Raw genomic sequence first — 19,939 nt, 5'->3', positions numbered from 1 at the left:
GGGAGCACAGTGACAAGTCTTCATTTGTATTACAGACTGTCCAATCCTGGATAGTTTTTGGCAGAATTTTCTCTGAGGCAGAATGGGTAAGAAGGCTTTATTCAGGTACCCCTTCTAATGTAGTTGGATTTATTATATTTATGCAGTGGAAGTTCAAAGAAGGAAAAGGACAGAGAAAAGAGAAGGAATATTATCTACTCTATGATGGTGCATTCTATAGATGATCAATTACTCTGAAGGAACTGAACCTTAAAGAATTTAAATGGCTTACCCAAGGACGCAACAGCTAGTTTGTGGAGAGCTGGGATTCAAATTCAATTGGCCTGACTATGAAACTTGTTCTCTTTCTGCTGCATGACATTTTCTCAATCCTTATTAAAGCACAAAAGAAATAGAAAAAACATGGTCTCTATCTGTGAGGAAACAAACCACATACAATAACAATTTTTTTTAAGGATGATTAGGAGGAATGTTGTATTGACAGTGTATATTATAGGGTTTCAAACGAAGGAGTTATAGCAAGTCAAACTATTTACAACTTTTTATTTTAACGTTTATTTATTTTTGAGAGAGAGAGAGAGTGTATGTGCGAGTTGGGAAGGGATAGAGAGAGAGGGGGCAGAAGATCTGAATGAGCTCTATGCTAATAGCAGATAACCCAATATGGGGCGCGAACTCACAAACTGAACTCACAAACCATGACATCATGACCGAGCCAAAGTCGGACACTTAACTGACTGAGCCACCCAGGTCCCCATATTTAGAACTTCTTAGGAGAAGGTTGAACTAGAGCTGAATCTGAATCCCTGAATAAGACAAGAAGAGAAGCATTCTACGTGGAAAGGTCTGTGTAAATAAAGTCATGGAAGTAGGCGTGAGGTTGGCATGTTTATAATAGAGTGCATTAGTGAGGCTATGTTCAAATTGAGGAGTACTGAGAAGGAAAGTTGGTATTTAGATGGGGGCTACATGATGAAGACGTTTTGAACTCCATACTGAGGAGTTTGTACATCATCAGTGGTTAGGTTTCTGACATAAGGGATTTTCCTTTTGTTAAATCTACTCATTGTTGAAATTCAATAAATTTGATGTCATTCAAATGTAGTGTGATTGGTGAGGCATTTGTTGAATAGATATGAAGTTACAAGCATGCCTTCGAGTACTACTTATTCCCTCCTAGACATTAAAATTCTGCTGTCAGCCATTAAAGAGATGGGACTGGCCAATGGTTAGGTTCTCCTAAGTACTCTGGAGTTGAGAGACTATAATGAAGTCAAGCACGTTTTTTCTATAAGCATATTATTTACTTAAAAACATCGTAAATATTTAACTGCATACTCTACATGTCAGATACTATATACTTAAAACCAGAAAACATGGAGCCTGAAAAGAAGACAATTAAACATATATGTGGTAGTCTCTTGCTACTTAAAGTGTTACTAATAATTGTTTCACTTAACTATGTCTCCTTCTGCTTTAAAGAAGGAACCTATCCTTTTCAGAGAGTGCTTTTTGGTATTAAAAGTCCCAAGTGTTTGCCAGACCACAGTCTTTCAGCATAAGATGCCCTTGACACTTTGGTATTTAGAAAATCCTTGATGGGGGCGCCTGGGTGGCGCAGTCGGTTAAGCGTCCGACTTCAGCCAGGTCACGATCTCGCGGTCCGTGAGTTCGAGCCCCGCGTCGGGCTCTGGGCTGATGGCTCAGAGCTTGGAGCTTGCTTCCGATTCTGTGTCTGCCTCTCTCTCTGCCCCTCCCCCGTTCATGCTCTGTCTCTCTCTGTCCCAAAAATAAATAAACGTTGAAAAAAAAAAAATAGAAAATCCTTGATGGTAGTTTCCAGCCTCTTGTTTGGTAACTTTATTCAGATTATTGATCTTTCATTAATTGCTAGGCTCAAGGAAGGCCTAAACAGTTCTTCCCTTCTCTACATTCCCCTCATATAACCAGAGGTAACCACTATTACATATCTCAATTTCTCTCAGCATTTTTATGTTGATGTCATAAATAATAATTTTATATTCTGCTTTTTATACTTTAACATATTATCTGTCATTAACTTTGGAAACTCTTCCTAATGAAAAACTTTAATGGTTTCATGATATTCCATCATTTGGATATCACATACTTTTCTTACATTTCAGGGATCAAATCCTTATCTGACTTGGGACAACCTGACCTTCAGTCTTGATTTCAGGTAGATGCCACAATTCATTGCAGATAAATGGCACACTGTGGAGGGAATATGCCAATAAGTTGAAGCTGTTTCCTTGTACCACTAAAAAGGACACTGGAGATCCAAGACATGCTAATATATATTTCTTGGGTTAAAATCTCACTTTACAATTGCATGGTACTTATTATGTATTTACTATTTGTCATATATTTCAGTTGTTTTTAGTGATTATGTGTTAGTTATATGGCATTACTCTTTTTATTTGTTTATTTATTTATTTATAAGTTTTTATTTGAATTCCAGTTAATTTACATACAGTGTCACATTAGTTTCAGGTGTACAATATAGTGATTCAACATTTGTATACATCACCTGGGACATAGCACTTTTTTTTTTTTAATTTTTTAATGTTTATTTATTTTTGAGAGAGAGAGAGACAGAGACAAAGACAGAGCACAAGTGGGGGAGGGGCATAGAGAGAGGGAAACACAGAATCTGAAGCAGGCTCCAGGCTCTGGGCTGTCAGCACAGAGCCCGACGCGGGGCTCAAGCTCACAGACCGTGAGATCATGACCTGAGCCCAAGTCAGACGCTTAGCTGACTGAGCCACCCAGGTGCCCCTGGGACATAGCACTTTTAAAAAAAATAACATTTGCTTGTAACTTTTCTGTTTTAACCTTGAATATCACTTTTTAAAAAGAAATTCCAGTATAATTAACACACTGTGCTAGTTTCAGACATACACTATAGTTATTAAGCAATTCTATGTGTTACTGAGTGCTCATCATGATAACTGCACCCTTAATCCCCTTCACCTATTTCACCCATTCCCTCCACTCACCTCCCCTTTGGTAACTATCAGTTTGTTCTCAGTTAAGAGTCTATTCTTTGATTTGTCTCTTTTGTTGTTTTGTTTCTTAAATTCCTCATGAGTGAAATCATATGGCATTTGTCTTTCTCTGGCTGACTTATTTCACTTAGCATTATATTCTCTAGGTCCATCCGTTTGGTCGATGGATTTTATTTTTTAGGGCCAAGTAATATTCCATTATATATATATATATATATATATATATATACACACACACACACACACACACACACACACACACATCCCCCACATCTTCTTTATCCATTCATCTCTCAGTGGACACTTGGGCTGCTTTCATAATTTGGCTATTGTAAATAATTCTGCAATAAACATAGGGTTGCATATATCTTTTAAAATTAATATTTTTGTATTCTTTGGGTAAATACCCAGTAGTAGAATTATAGGATCATATGGTAATTCTGTTTTTAATTTTTTGAGGAACCTCCATACTGCTTTCCACAGTGGCTGCACTAGTTTGTATTCCCAACAGTGCCAGAGGGTTCCTTTTACTTCACATAGTTACCAACACTTGTTGTTTCTTGTATTTTTTATTTTAACTATTCTGACAGGTGTAAAGTGATATCTTATAGTGGTTTTGATTTGCATTTCCCTGATGATGAGTGATGTTGAGCATCTTTTCATGTGTCTGTTGGGCATCTGTATGGCTTCTTTGGAGGAATGTCTGTTCCTGTCTACTGCCCATCTTTTAATAATTATATCTTTTTTTTTTGGTGTTCAATCTTGTAAGTTCTTTTTTTTAATTTATTCTTCGAGAGAGAGTGTAAGTGGGGGAGGGGCAGAAAGAGGGGGACAGAGGATCCTAAGTGGGCTCTGCACTGACAGGCTGACAGCACCAAGCCCAACATGGGGCTCAAACTCATGAACTGTGAAATCATGACCTGAGGTGAAGTTAGATGCTCAACCAACTGAGCCACCCAGGTGCCCCTCAATCTTGTGAATTCTTTATAAATTTTGGATATGTCATTTAATAAATTATAAGATGTGTCATTTGGGAATCTCTTCTCTCATTCTGTAGATTGTCTTTTAGTTTTGTTGATTGTTTCCTTTGCTGTGCAGAAGCTATTTATTTATTTATTTATTTTTAATGTTTATTTATTTTTGAGAGAGAGAGAGAGACAGAGTGTGAGTGGAGGAGGGGCAGAGAGAGAGGGAGACACAGAATCTGAAGCAGGCTCTAGGCTCCGAGCTCTCCTCACAGAGCCTGATGCAGGGCTCGAACTCACAAGCCGTGAGATCATGACCTGAGCCAAAGTCAGCCACCCAATCCACTGAGCCACCCAGGCACCCCTATTTATTTATTTTTAAGTAGGCTTCATGCCCATCATGAAGCCCAACATGGGGATTGAATTCATGAGCCTGAGATCAAGAGTTGTATGTTTAACCAGCTGAGCCACCCAGGCACCTCCTGGTTTGTTTGGTTGTTGTTGTTGTTGTTGTTGTTTTGGTAAAGTAGAAGCTTTTTATTTTGATGTAGTACCAATAGTTTATTTTTGCTTTTGTTTCCCTTGCCTCAGGAGACATATCTAGAACAATATTGCTATGGCTGATGTCAGAGAAATTACTGCCTGTCCTCTCTTCTAGGCTTTTCATGGTTTCAGGTCTCACATTTAGGTCCTTAGTCCATTTTTTAAAAAGTTTTATTTATTTATTTTGAGAGAGAGAGAGTGAGAGAGCATGAGCACAAGCGAGGGAGGGGCAGAGAGAGGAGGAGAGAATCCCAAGCAGGCTGCACAACAGCAGCGTAGAGCTCAGCAAGGCTCAAACTTACAAACCGTAAGATTATGACCCGAGATGAAACCAAGAGTCAGACGCCTAACCGACTGAGCTACCCAGGTGCCCCAAGTCCTTAATCCATTTTGAGTTTATTTTGTATATATGTGAAGTGATTTGGTTTCATTCTTTTGCATGTAGCTGTCCAGTTTTCCCAACACCATTTTTTGAAGAGACTTTTTCCCATTGCATATTCTTGCTTTGTCATAGATTAATTGACTACATGATGGTGGGTTTATTTCTGGGTTTTCCATTCTATTTTGTTGATCTATGTGTCTTTTTATGTGCCAGTACCATACTGTTTTGATTACTACAGCTTTGTAGTAATATCTTGAAATCTGAGATTGGATACTTCCAGTTTTGTTCTTTTTCAAGATTGCTTTGTCTATTTGGGGTCTTTTGGGGTTCCCTACAAATTTTAGGATTATTTGTTCTAGTTCTGTGAAGAATGCTGTTGGTATTTTGCTAGGGATTGCGTTAAATTTGTAGATTTCTTTGGGTAGTATGGACATTTTAACAATATTAATTCTTCTAATCCATGAGCATAGTATATCTTTCCATTTGTTTTCTCTTCAATTTCTTTCATCAGTGTTTTATAGTTTTCAAAATACAGGTTTTTCACCTACTTGGTTAAGTTTATTTCTAGGTATTTTATTATTTTTGGTGCATTTGTAAATAGGATTTTCTTAATTTTCTGCTACTTCATTATCAGTGTGTAGAAATGCAACAAATTTCTCCACATTAATTTTGTATCCTGCAATCTTCCTGAATTCACTGATCACTTCTAGTGGGTTTTTTGGTGGAATCTTTAGGGTTTTCTATATATAGTATCATGTCATCTGCAAATAGGGAAAATTTTACTCCTTTTTTTTACCAATTTGGATGCCTTTATTTCCTTTTTTTGTCTGATTGCTGTGGCTAGGAGTTCCAGACCTATGTTGAATAAAAAAGTGGTGAGAGTACACATCCTTGTCTTGTTCCTGATCTTAGGGGAAAAGCTCTGTTTTTCACCACTGAGTATGATGTTCATTGTGGGTTTTTCATATGTGGCATTTATTATGTTGAGGTATGTCCCCTCTAAACCTGCTTTGTTGAGGGTTTTTATCATGAATAGATGTTGTATTTTGTCAAATGCTTTTTTCTGCATCTGTTGAAATGATTATGTCATTGTTTATCCTTTCTCTTGTTAATGTGATATATCACATTGGTTGATTTGTGAATATTGAACCACCCTTGTATCCCAACAGTAAATTCCACTTGATTGTGCTGAATGATTTTTTAAATACATTGTTGGGTTTGGTTTGTTAATATTTTGTTGAGGATTTTTGCATCTATGTTCATCAGAGATATTGGTCTTCTCCTTTTTTTTTTTTTTTTTTGGTAGTGTCTTTGTCTTATTTTGGTATCAAGGTAATCCTGGCCCCTTGAGTGTCGCTTCTAATTGTGACTTGGCAAGCTTAAGACTGAGCTGGCATTTAGGAAAACTTTTTCCTTGAATATCCTTATTTGAGTTGCTTAAGCAATTTCTGTTCCTCTTTCAAGGAGGAATCAAGTCAAAATCACCCCAAAGGAAAATAGGTAGGACTTTATTCTGAGGTTGGCTTAACTGTTGATGAAAAGGATTCAGGTAGCAATGGATTATACTGTCCCTTGCCACTTAGGCCTGGTGCTTCCTTGGCACAGGGTGAGATGCTTAGAAAGACTTGCTTTTAATTTATGGTGATTAAGGGAGAGCACTCTGTGTACTTGGAGAAGTGGGTCTGCAAAGGGCTACTTTGAATCTAATATACATCAAAGGCCTTGCTTTTGCCCAGATAAAGGTTACATGCGAATTCAAGGTGATATCATTCAAATAATTATTACTGAACAGGTTTAACCCAAGAAAGATTGACCTTACTTACTGAAAATGTGGTTAAAGAATACAGAGGCATATTTGATTTTTCATGATGATCTGTTCACTTGCATATAAGATTCAGGTATGAATAGATTAATGCAACTACTGTGTGTGGGCTCTATTTGAATATAGCATTTCAATTCTCTGGAAGTGATAACTGCATTATTAGGGTAAAGGATTCTAAAAAGGTAAAGACAATAAATAGGCTAGCTGTGTAAATAAAATTTTTTTAAGGTTTACTTTTCTTGTGCATGAGCTTATACCAAATATAAATGGTTTGGTATAATTTAGAATAAGAGCCACACTCTTCTGTAGCTTTGGTATCTTAGGGATGCTACATTGTGAGGAAAGAAAGGTCTTTAGCTTTGTTCAGTAGAAGTTGGTAGTAGATCTGAATGCTCAGGTTTCTAGGATTTCAGTGCTCATGATTTTGGAATCAAAGCCTCAGGGTGATAGGGTACTTGGTGTCTGCTTTCAGAATTTATCATGATTTTCCTTGACAGTTATACTTGTAAGATGGAGAATAAATCAGAACATAGGTATGTAAAGTTACTTGAGGAAGCAAACTGCTCTCAGGCCTGCAAGATTTAATTGTAACCTGTTGCAATGTGAAAACTGTGTCAGTCTGAACAGGCCAGATTAACCCTAAGGAAGCATAGAAGATGAAGAGTCACTGAAGCAAAAGTTGGCAGTCAGTTGGCCTCTGTGATGGCAGTTTCTCACAGTATGGCATTTTAATGACCATTTAAGTCCTCTATACATCTTAGTTATCTTGAGATCTCTCTCAGGACTGGCATGGAAATAAAACAGGACAATGGCCAACAGGTACATGAAGAGGTGCTCAGTGTCACTAATTATCAGTGAAATGCAAATTAAAACTGCAGTGAGATAGGACCTCACAGCTGTTAGAAGGACTGTCATCAAAAAGATGAGAGAAAACAAATGTTATTAGTGAGAAGGTAGAGAAAAAGGAATCCTTGTGGACTGTTGGTGGGAATATAGTGGTGTGGCCACTGTAGAAAACAGTATGGAGATTCCTCAGAAACTAAAAATAGAAATACTATGTGATCTGGCAGTTTTTCTTCTGGGTATATATCCAAAGGAAACAAAAACAGGATGCTGAAGAGATATCTGTACCCCCGTGTTCATTGCAGCATTATTTATAATAGCCAAGGCATGGAAACAACCTTAGTATCCATTGATAGATGAACGGATAGAGAAAATGTGATACACACATGCGTGCGCGCGCGCGCGCGCGCGCGCACACACACACACACACACACACACACACACACACGCAGGAATATTAGCCCTAAAAAGGGAAATCCTGCCATTTTTGACAACATGGATGGACCTTGAGAGCATTATGTTAAGTGAAATAAGTCAGACAGACAAATATTGTATAATCTCACTTATATGTGGATTCTAAAAAAAGCCAAACTCCTAGAAATAGAGAGCAGATTGATTGGTGGTTGCTAGAGATGGGGGATGAGGGAAATGGGTATACTTCCAGTAATCAGATAAATAAATTCTGGGGATATAATGACAGCATGGATGACTACAGTTAACAAGACTTATAGTATATTTGAAAGTTGCTAAGAGAGTAGATCTAAATGTTCTCATCTCAAGAAAAAAAATTGTAACTATGTGATGTGATGAATGTTAACTAAGCTTAATGTGGTAATCATTTTGTAGTTTATACATATATCAAATCATGATGTTATACACTCCAAGCTAATATAATGTTAAATGTCAATTATACCTCAATAAAATTGGGGAAGAAAGAAATGGAACAAATGAGTTTGGTGACTCAAATGTTTAAATGGTGTAAGGTTAAGAAAGATGTCTCCCAGTTTGAATAAATTCTTGGTCTTAAGGCCTTGAGAGCAGAAGACCAAGTTGAGATTCATCTAGCTTTCTCTTTTTAGATGACACTCTTATACTGGATCTAGCTTCATTCATTATATTTTATTTGTCTTTACTCATCCACTTTTAAAAATGACTCAGAAAATGCACATAAGAAGTTAGTTTTCAGTACTGATAGAATTAGTAAGGATTCCAATTCAGGACCCTTCTGCCCCGATAGGCATTTAAACGATGTGAAATAGTTATGGTGAAAATTCCCTGAAAAAAATTATTATTCTCATGACTGTTCTTGACAAGTATAAAGAGTAGTATTCTAATAAGAAATGGAAGGGCAAGGTAAAGTGTGCAGTATGACACTTGGGGGCCTAAGAGGAGGAGTTTGGCATTTCATCTCTTCATGTTTTCTTTATCCAGTTTGATTCAGTGCATCCAACTTTTTTCATTCAATTGAAGTTGGTTTTGAGTTTTTATTGGGGTGGAAACTGTTGAGAAAATGCTGGGGATTTCAGAGGAACCTTGAAGACCATTTACGGCAGCAATTTTCAAACTTTTCCTCCTCAGTACTTCAGATGGTCCAGAAGAATAAGCCAAAAGTTGACTGATTTGGGGGCATGTCCCAAAGTGGCTCAGTGCAAACAGAACCTTTTTGTCTTGATTTTAGCTTAAAAAACTATGGGGGGGGGGGGGGAGGCAGAAATCATGGACAATTTACATTCTTAATCATAATATTTGTGTATACATATGTGTACTTAGTGCATGGAAATATAGTGAATAAAAAGTCTTTTTTGACTTTTTTGTTCTAGAAAAGATTTCTGGTTTTGATCACATCCCCTCATCTCTTTATACACTGCTTATGTCCTGTCATTTCCAGAAATGGATCTTGATGGGTCTCAGTCTTAGAAACAGAGGGTTATAGGCTACTTATGTGAGAATTGAATGAGATAAAAAATGAAGATCACCTTACAAAACATAACATGCCTCATTAAGAGTGAGGGTTTTTGTTTTTGTTTTTTTAATCTTAGTGTTCTTTACAACTTAAGTCCTCTCTGACTTGGGTCTTAGGCCCAAGTAAAAATTAATAGAGGAAAAAATATTAGGATTTGGGCTGGAGGCCTCTTGGCTTAGACTTTCTTTGACATGTTTAGGATCAGATACAACAGAGTTAACTAACCTTTGGTATAATTGATGCCCTTGCAGGAGGGAGCACTGGCAGTTGCTGGGTAATTTGAAGACTACTGTGGAGGGTTTGGTGTCAGCCAACAGCCCCAACGTCTGGTCCAAGTATGGTGGCCTGGAGCGGCTTTGTAGGGACATGCAGAGCATCCTCTATCATGGGCTTATCCACGACCAGGTGTGTAGACCTCTTCTTTTTTGCCAGGTTGGCTGCATCATTTGCTGAAAAGAAACAGTTGCATTAAGTTGTTGACAGGGAGAAGATGAAGGCTACTAGTCTGTGAGCCCTTGAAGGTGGGACTGTGGTATGATGATGAGAAGGAAGAGGATAAGGACAATGATGATGAATCCCTAGGATTTTTCTCTTAGGAGCACCCTAGGACACATCAATTACAGAATATTGTCTTTTTTAGAATATTCTCTGAGCATCATTTATAGATAACTGGTTGATTCTTATGAATGGTAGTTTTAGTTATAGCTTAATTTTTTTAATATAAACTTTATTGATGTTGAGTTTCTTTTCTGTAATATCCTCAAACACTAATAAACTTTGAGTATTAATAAAGAGTAGAATATAATAATACGTAATGTTTTTTGCTTTATCTTTTGCATTTACTTCATTCGCAGTGTTTTAAATAAGGTTTGGATCTGAATAAAATTGTCAAGTGAGTCATTGGCTCTAGTATCCTCCTACTTAAAAAATCAGACATCACAGGGGTGCCTTGGTGGCTCAGTTGGTTAAGTGTCTGACTTCAGCTCAGGTCATGATCTCACGGTTTGTGGGTATGAGCCCCGCATCGGACTCTGCTGATAGCTCGGAGCCTGGAGCCTGCTTCAGATTCTGTGTCTCCCCTCTTTCTGCTCCTCTCCAGCTCATGCTGTCTTTCTGTCTCTCTCAAAAATATAAATAAAATTAAAAAAAATTTTTTTAAATCAGACCTCACAAATATGTGCATAGGCTTGTATTCCTAAACAACTCCTCCGTATCCCATATCAGAGTCTAGTATTCTTCCCCAGAACTCTTTCCCTAGAGCTAAGCTTGTCTTTCTCTTTTCTAATCAGAATTTATTCTCAAGCAGTCACATTGAAAAAAAGCTAACCAACTAATTGGTGTTAAGGTATTTATAGTTGATAGGATTTAATATGCTACCCTTCCTTCTAAAAATATATGTGTATTATCTCTGAACAGTATCTTCAAACTAATGTTCCTGTTTGACATTTTCAGAATTCAGTGGAGAAGTTGGCTTAGGTTAGATTTTCTTTATTCAGAGTAAGTTCTGAAAGTGAGGCTCTCTCAAATTGTTTCTTAATGGTTATTGTTATTTAAACACCATTCTAGACATTTGGAGGCAACATTGTATGGTAGCCTGACAAAAGTCTTTGGAATCAGGTAGAACCTGGATTGAAATCTAGACTCATTTCTCAGGTCCTTGGGGAAAAAATGACATAGTAGTTACAATTATAGACTCTTGAGTCAGACTGTTCATATTTTAATCTCAGCTTCAGAACTATGTGGTATTGGGTAAGTTATTTCTTTGTGCCTCTGTTTCCTCATTTGTAAAATGAGGTAACACTGATACCTACCTCATTGAATTATTGTGAGAATTAAATGAGATAATATACATGAAAAGCTTTAAAAAAACATAAGCTGACAGTTGATCTTAACTGTTAGGTAATAATTTTTTTGAGGCTTGCTTTTCTCATCTATAAAAATGAGAATAATGTTATTTATATCATGTTTGATGGAAAGATTAAATGAAATAGCATACAAATTTACCTAGTGCAGTTTGTGGCACATACAAAATTAAAGAAACATTTATTAATTATTTCCTAAGTTTCAAGTTACATGTAGTCCTATAAAAAATAGCGGGGTGCCTGGGTGGCGCAGTCGGTTAAGCGTCCGACTTCAGCCAGGTCACGATCTCGCGGTCCGTGGGTTCGAGCCCCGCATCGGGCTCTGGGCTGATGGCTCAGAGCCTGGAGCCTGTTTCCGATTCTGTGTCTCCCTCTCTCTCTGCCCTTCCCCCGTTCATGCTCTGTCTCTCTCTGTCCCAAAAATAAATAAAAAACGTTGAAAAAAAATTTTTTTTTTTTAAAAAATAGTTATGAAGACTGGAATTTATAAAACAAATAACCCACTGCAATCTGGCTTTTGCCCTTACAACTGGTGATCTTGCTACTGAAGTTTAAGTAAAATGATGTCCATGTTACCAGATCCATGAACATTTCTTCCCTTTTGAACACTGTCTTATGTTCTTCGTTGTTGACCATCATCACACCATGACTTGTATAGCATTATTATCTTCTAATGTCGTAGAGTCCTTCTGCTACCCCTGTGACCATTCCTTAGTTTCTTTCCCTGGAATCTCTTCTTTTTGGGTTTTAGTTTTTAATGGGATTCTGTCCTATGTCCTTATCTCTTTTTACTCTGTACGTTTACCTGAAACAGCTTCATCCACTTGCACTGTGTTAACTATCACCTTTGTACTAAAGACCCCTAGCTCAGACACCTCTCCTGAACTCCAGATCCATAAGACAAGCTGTCTGCTATACATTATCATCTGGCTCTTTGTCCTGTAGGCTAAGCACAGCATGACCCAAAACAAACTTATTTTCCTCATGAGATTGCCCTTTCTCCTATTTTTAACACTGATTTGTGGCATTGCTAGCCACTCAGGTCTCCCAAGCCAGAAACTTGGGAATCATGCCACATGTTTTACAAAAACTCAATACAAGTCCCAGGCTGATGACCAAAATAACTACTAGATCAGTGGCACTTGGTGAGTGGTTAAGTACTTGCATCTTGGTAGCAAAAAGGTTCTCTCCTTGGTTCTATTACTAGTTTTACATTGTCATCTAGAGTAATCACTTTACCATATTACAAGATGGTTTTACCATCTGTGCCAGAAAAAGAAAATGTCTTTTTTCTTAGAAAACGATTTCAGGGGCGCCTGGGTGGCGCAGTCGGTTAAGCGTCCGACTTCAGCCAGGTCACGATCTCGCGGTCCGGGAGTTCGAGCCCCACGTCAGGCTCTGGGCTGATGGCTCAGAGCCTGGAGCCTGTTTCCGATTCTGTGTCTCCCTCTCTCTCTGCCCCTCGCCCATTCATGCTCTGTCTCTCTCTGTCCCAAAAATAAATAAACGTTGAAAAAAAAAAAATTAAAAAAAAAAAAAAAGAAAACGATTTCATGAAATAGTAAAGTCAATGGAATTCCAAATGAAGGATGCTTGGTAAATGCAAACCAATAATAACATATCTTGTTACAGTTATTAATAAGTGATATCTGTGAGAGCATATGGTCATCGAAATGAAAAATATTAAAGTATATGGTCATCTGCAAAATAGCAGTAGTGTTAATTAGTGAAAGCAAACCAGGCAAATCTGTCATACACACACTTTTCAACTATAGGCTCTAATGGAAAGAATCAAAACCAAAAGATCAATACCAATTTCACTGCTGCTTTGTTCTGCCTTGTGAAGACCTAACAATTAATGTCTGTGTCAAGGACTTATTTTTCCCTTTCATTTCCTCCCTAAAGATTAAGGCTTTCAAAGGCTTCTGGCTGCTGCGTCATCAGGAAGCTATTCTGGGTGTTGTGCCCTTGGAGAGGGGGAAGGGATACAGTGATTCATGCTGGTCATATCTATTCTGTGCTTTTAAAGGATGTGTTATGGAATGTGAACTTTATTTTTTTAAATCACTCAGGGCCTTTGGAAAGCTATGATATCATGACCATATTCTTAGAGGTATCTCATTTTCCCTGACAGCCTGCATCTGGGCTACCTTTTAGTTTTTCCATAAGGCAAGGCATATTTGATCATTTCTTTTCTACTGCTTAGAAATGTGGAGACACTCAGTCTCTAAGATTCCTCAGCTGAATAGGAGAAGTAAAAAGATCCCCCTCTTTTCCACCACCAAGAAGAAACCTTTTCTTGGCAATATAGGCAGCCCAATTTAAAAAATAACAATAATAACAGAAAAGACTTCTGTGTATTTTTCTTTTCTGAATATATAAGTAATGTATATTTTTAATTTGTTGAAAATTTGGAAAATACCAAAAAAGAATTTGGAGAAAATAAACATCACCCTCAATACCAACTAATAACAATCACTCTTTAACATTTTGATAGATCTTCTTATTTTTTTCTATGCATTTGTGTGCTTTTTAAAATATTAAGATCGTACTATGTATGTCATTCTGTAACTTACTTTAAAATATTTAATTTTTAAAATAAACAATACATTTATATGCTTAAAAACACAAGAAGCATAAAACTGTATTCAGTGAAACATCTTCTTTCCTTTCAATCCTTTAGGTAACTTCTGTTTACCAGTTTATTTCTAAAGAATTTTTATGTTTATAAGAGAAAATATGAATAATTTTCTTTGCTACACCTCCTGATTTTTCACACAAATAAAAGCATGCTATAATTACTATTCTGCATCTTGGTTTTTCCTTGATAGGTCTTGTAATTCATTCCAAGTCATTATATAAAATGCTTTTTCTTTTTTACAGCTGTCATTTTATAATATTCCATTGTGTGTATGTACCATAATTTATTTAACCAGTCCCCTGGTAATGGACTTTTAGATTACTTCCAATCATTTGCAGTTAGTAACAGTGCTACAGCAAATAACCTTGTGTATAGGTCATTTTGCCCTTTACCGTAGGATATTCCTAGAAGTAGAATTTTTAGGCCAAAGGGTATGTACATTTCAATTTTGATAGGTATTGCTAAATTGTTCTCCAGGAAGTTATGTCACCAACGATGTAGAAGAGTATTTATTTCTCCATACCCATGCCAATATAGGGTGTTATTAAACTGTAAACTATCACCAGTATGATAGGTAAAAAGTTATATTCCTCTTATTAAGAAAAATGTTTATGAGAACCATTATTGTTCCGTGAACTCTTTCCTATTCCCTCCCTCCCCCCGCCCCATTTTCCTTAGATTCTTTTCCTATGGATTTATAGGAGTTCCTTATTCATTAATGGAATTAATCCTTTGTCTGTAATGTGAGTTACAAATATTTTTTTCCTAGTTTGCCTTTTGCCATTTCATATGGTGGCTTTTTACTATACAGAAATATCTGATTTTTAGTAAGTCAGATTAATCATTTCTCTCAGGGCTTCTGGGCTCTGTATGATGCTCTGAAAGGGCTTCCCACTGTACCATTATTAAAAATGTTTCTCGATGGTTTCTTCTGTTAATGGCTTAATTTTTTACATTTAAACCATTTCATCTGTAATTTATTTTGAATATACTTAATCCTCTTGGCACACAGATCTATTTCTGATTATTTATTATGGTCTGTTGTTCTATTTGTCTACCATCACCGCTCAATTTTAATTATTGTAGCTTTTCATTATGATTGGAATTGTCCTTCACTTGTATAGTATGTTTTGTTGGTTGTTGATCTTCCCCCCAATATTCAAATATTTGTCATTTTATTTATTATTATTATTTTTTAAATATAATTTATTGTCAAATTGGCTAACATACAGTGTGTAAAGTGTGCTCTTGGTTTTTGGGGTAGATTCCCGTGGTTCATCACTTACATACAACACCCAGTGCTCATCTTTTGTCATTTTATTTACCCCTTAACCACTACATCAATTTTTGGATAAGGACAGGAAAAGCCTTCTTATACAATGTGATCTGGATCATTAGATGATTGATTAAGTGAGGGCAATTGAAGAGTCACTCAAACATTTTATGTTATGTTATGTTATGTTATGTTATGTTATGTTATGTTATGTTATAACATCTAAATTTATATTTATTCAACAGTCCTTGGATATAGGACCGAAACCTTTTCTGGGAGCATGGATCCACTGATGGAATTTCATATCATCTTTCCTGAATAAATTGCACTCATAATACATGAAACAGGGCTTCCAGTTTTAATTTCTTTCTGCTAGACTTGCAATTTAAAGATCCTATAATATGAGTATAAAACTTTCTACATTTTTAGGGGTTTTTTTTCTCTTTAACTTCGAAAGTTGTCTTGCCTCTATGTAATTTGACATCAAGTTTTTATTGAAGTTTTTGTTTGGGCATAAATTTTCAACTCCTCTGGGTAAATACCAAGTAGTATGATTGCTGGATCATATGGTAAGAGTATGTTTAGGTTTGTAAGAAACTATCAAACTATCTTCCGAAGTAGCTGTACCATTTTGCATTGTCACCAGCAATAAATGAGAGTTCCTTTTGTTCCATATCCTCACTAGCATTTAATGTTGGCATTGTTCTGGATTTGGGCTGTTCTAATATAGTGGTATAGTGTTGTTTTAATTTACATCTCCCTAATGACATATAATGTGGTATGTCTTTTCATGTGCTTATTTGTCCTCTGTATATCTTCTTTGGTGAGGTGTCTGTTAAAGCCTTTGGCCCATTTTTAAAATCAGATTGTTTAATTTTTTTCTTTTTTCTTTCTTAAATGTTTATTTTTGAGAGAGACAGAGTGCAAGTGGGGGAGGGGGGGGAGAAAGAGAGAGAATTTGAAACAGGCTCCAGGCTCTGAGCTGTCAGCACAGAGCCCAATGCAGAACTCAAACTTGGGAACGCTGAGATCATGACCTAGGCCGAAGTCAAACACTTAACCGACTGAGCCACCCAGTTGCCCCAGATTGTTTTCTTATTGTTGTGTCTTAAGAATTCTTCATATATTTTGGATAACATTTCTTTATCAGATGGGCCATTGCAAATATTTTCTCCCAGTTTGTTGTCTCTCTTCTCATTCTCTTGACATTGTTGGTCATAGAGCAGAAATTTTTAATTTTAGTGAAATCCAACTTATCAGTTCTTTGTTTCATGGATCATACTTTTGGTTTTGTATCAAAAAGTCATCACCATACCCAGCGACATCTAGGTTTTCTCCTGTGTTACCTTCTAGGAGACTTATAGTTTTACATTTCACATTTATATCTATGATTCATTTTAACTTAAGTTTTGTGACAGGTGTGAGGTCTGTATCTAGATTCATTTTTTTTTTCATGTGAACGTCCAGTGTTTTAGCACCATGTTGAAAAGGCTGTCATTGCTCTATTGTATTGCCTTTCCTCTCTCATCAAAGATTAGTTTATTCTATCTATGTGCATCTGTCTCTGAGCTGTCTATTCTGTTTCACTGATCTATTTGTCTTTTTTTTTTTTTTTTTGCCAATACTCCACTACCTTGATTACTGTGCCTTTACTGTAAGTCTTGAAGTCCGATAGTGTCAGTCATTTTTGAAGAAAAACTTTGCTCTTGTCTTTCAAAACTGTTTTAGCTATTCTGGGTCTTCTGCTTCTCCATATAAACTTTATTATTACTTTTTTTTAATGCTTATGTGTTTATTTTGAGAGTGATAAAGAGAGAGCACAAGTGGGGGAGAGGCAGAGAGAGAGGGAGACAGAGAGAATCACAAGCAGGCTCCTCATTGTCGTCGCAGAGCCCAAATGGGGCTTGATCTCATGGTTCGTGAGATCACAGCCAGAGCTGAAATCCGGAGTTGGAGGCTTAACCAACTGAGCCACCCAGGTGCCCCCTCCATATAAACTTTAGAATCAGTTTGTTGGTATCCACAAAATGACTTGCTGGAATTTTGATTGGATCACATTGAATCTATAGCTCTAGTTGGAAAGAACTGACATTTGACAGTATTGAGTCTTACTATCCATTAACATGGATTATCTCTGTATTTACTTAGTTCTTTGCTGTTTTTCATCGGTGTTTTGAGGTTTTCCTCATATAGATCTTGTAGATATTTCATTTTGGGGAGTGCTAGAGTAAATGGTAATATGTTTTTAATTTCAAATTCCACTTTTCATTGCTGATGTATAGGAAAGTGGTTGACTTTTGATATTAGCCTTGCATCCTGTGACCTTGCTATAATTACCTACTAGTTCTAGGAACTTTTTTGGTTAATTCTTTAGAATTTTCTACTTAGATGATCATGTTATCTTGAACAAAAACAGTTTTATTTCTTCCTTCCAAATATGTATACTTTTTATTTCCTTTTTTTTTTCTTAGTACACTAGCTAGGACTTTAATAAGATGTCAAAAGTAGTGGGGAGAGGGGACATCCTTGCTTTGTTTCTGATCTTAGTGGGAAAACTATGAGCTTCTCACCATTAAGTATGATGATAGATACCTGTAGGTTTTTGTAGATATTCTTTTATCAATTTGAGGAAGTTACCTTCTATTCCTAGTTTACTGAGAGTTTTTATTATGAATGAGTGTTGGACTTTGTCAAATGCTTTTTCTGCATCTATTGATGTGATCATGTGATTTTTCTTATTTGGCTGTTGATGTGATGGATTCCAGTCTTGATTTTGGAATGTTAAACCAGCCTTGCATACCTGGGGTAAATCTTACTTTGTTATAGTGTATAATTCTTTCTATACAGTATTGGATTTGATTTGCTAATGTTTTGTTGAGGACTTTTGCATCTGTGTTCATGGGAGGTATTGGTCCATAGTTTTCTTGTGATTTTTTTTTTCTGGTGTTGGAAAATTAGGGTAATTCTGGCCTTATAGAATGATTTGGGGAAGTATTTTCTTCTGCTCCCATCTTCTTATAGGCATTATAAGGAATTGGTATAATTAAATGTTTAGTAGAATTCATCAGTGAACCCATCTAGGCCTGGTGCTTCTGGTTTTGAAAGGTTATTAATTGTTGATTCCATTTTTTTTAGTAGATATAGGCCTACTCAAGTTATCTAGTTCTTCTTGGTGAGATTTGGCAGATCATGTCTTTCAAGGAATTGATCCATTTCATCTAGGTTATCATGCCACTGAGCATAGAGTTGTTTATAGTATTCCTTTGTAATGTCCACGAGATCTGTAGTGTTGTCCCCAATTTTATTTCTGAGTTAGCCTAGAGTTTTGCCTAAAAAAAGGAAACCAAGTTTAGATGCTATTCACATAGATATGACATAACCAGGAAATGTGCTGGATTTGATATCCCACTATTGACCACCGTGGCCACTCAGTGTCCACTAAGCCACAGAGCAGAGATCAGAAACACTGCCACACTGCTACCAAAATATTAAAGGTCTTCATGATTCTAGTTGGCAAAAAAGTCTGTACATCTGACACCTGACACTTCTAATTCTCGCTTTTACCTTCCCAGTCTAGGTGAGAAAGCCACTGACATTTGAGATGATTCTTTTTTTTTTTTAATGTTTATTTATTTTTGAGACAGAGAGAGAGAGAGAGCATGAATGGGGGAGGGTCAGAGAGAGAGGGAGACACAGAATCCGAAGCAGGCTCCAGGCTCTGAGGTGTTACCACAGAGCCCGATGCGGCGCTCGAACTCACGGACTGTGAGATCATGACCTGAGCCGAAGTCAGAAGGAAGCTCAACCGACTGAGCCACCCAGGCATCCTGAGATGATTCTTGAGTCACATATTAAGATCTGATTTAAGGATTCTTTCTAGGCTGTTTATTTTGTTCCATTGGTTGGTCTGTCCCTTAATGCTTGTACTAGTTCTGTATCTCTAAGTTATATTTTATCTAGAATTGCTCATTTCTTTGACTCCCTGACCTTGGAAGCATGGGAAAAGCAGGTCTTTCCTTACCTGATTTTGCAGTAGGAACCAAAGACATCTGTCTCTGACTTTTAACGAATAACTCTTCACCAATTTTAAGATTTACCTTCGAAGTGTTAGTAGTATCCACAGATGTATATGATCATAGATTTTGATTTATGGATTCTCCTGAATAAAAAGTGATTAACAGCTCTTTCCAAAAAAAAAAAAAAAAAAGATTTACCTTTGAGGGCTTCATTGGTGGAGAGATGAGGGAGAGATCAGATTATTTTCATTGTATAACCTTCTCTATCACATGCATGCATTACCAGTTCAAAAGAACAGTTAAAACAGTTTTTAACAATTATCCTTAAAAAGGGTGAACATGAGTATATATCCTTTTGATTGTTGCTAAGAACCTTTGTTGAGGTAAGGGAGGCTTATGCTCTCCCCCTCGCCCTCTCTTTGAATTGGTCTAAAATGGTAGATTTCTTCACCTTGTATGTTCCCATAGGAGGTGTGTTGCCACCAGACTGACTACTGGCAATTTGTGAAGGACATCCGATGGCTCAGTCCGCACTCAGCCCTTCACGTGGAGAAGGTAAGAAGTGAAAAGTAACCGCAGGGCCCTGTTGTTTGATGTTCTGTC

The 19,939-nt window shown here is 36.8% G+C and overlaps 1 protein-coding gene across 5 annotated transcripts in view; it reads left to right on the top strand.

Moving 5' to 3' along the window:
* Window positions 1–19,939, top strand: part of RUBCN (rubicon autophagy regulator) — a 58,505-nt gene that overhangs the window by 7,819 nt on the left and 30,747 nt on the right. For all 5 annotated transcript variants that reach the window (XM_047099172.1, XM_047099171.1, XM_047099170.1 and 2 more), the window contains exons 2-3: window positions 9,796–9,949; window positions 19,805–19,891. In XM_047099172.1, the coding sequence (XP_046955128.1) occupies window positions 9,796–9,949; window positions 19,805–19,891 (241 nt within the window). The remainder of the gene's footprint in view (window positions 1–9,795; window positions 9,950–19,804; window positions 19,892–19,939) is intronic.

Source organism: Lynx rufus, unplaced genomic scaffold (genome assembly GCF_022079265.1).
Source record: "Lynx rufus isolate CCGP_SWC_20201006 ecotype Redwood Valley unplaced genomic scaffold, mLynRuf1.p SCAF_5, whole genome shotgun sequence".
NCBI classification, from domain to species: Eukaryota; Metazoa; Chordata; class Mammalia; order Carnivora; family Felidae; genus Lynx; species Lynx rufus.
Note: the sequence above shows the minus strand (reverse complement) of the source record. Positions and strands in the feature narration are given on the sequence as shown.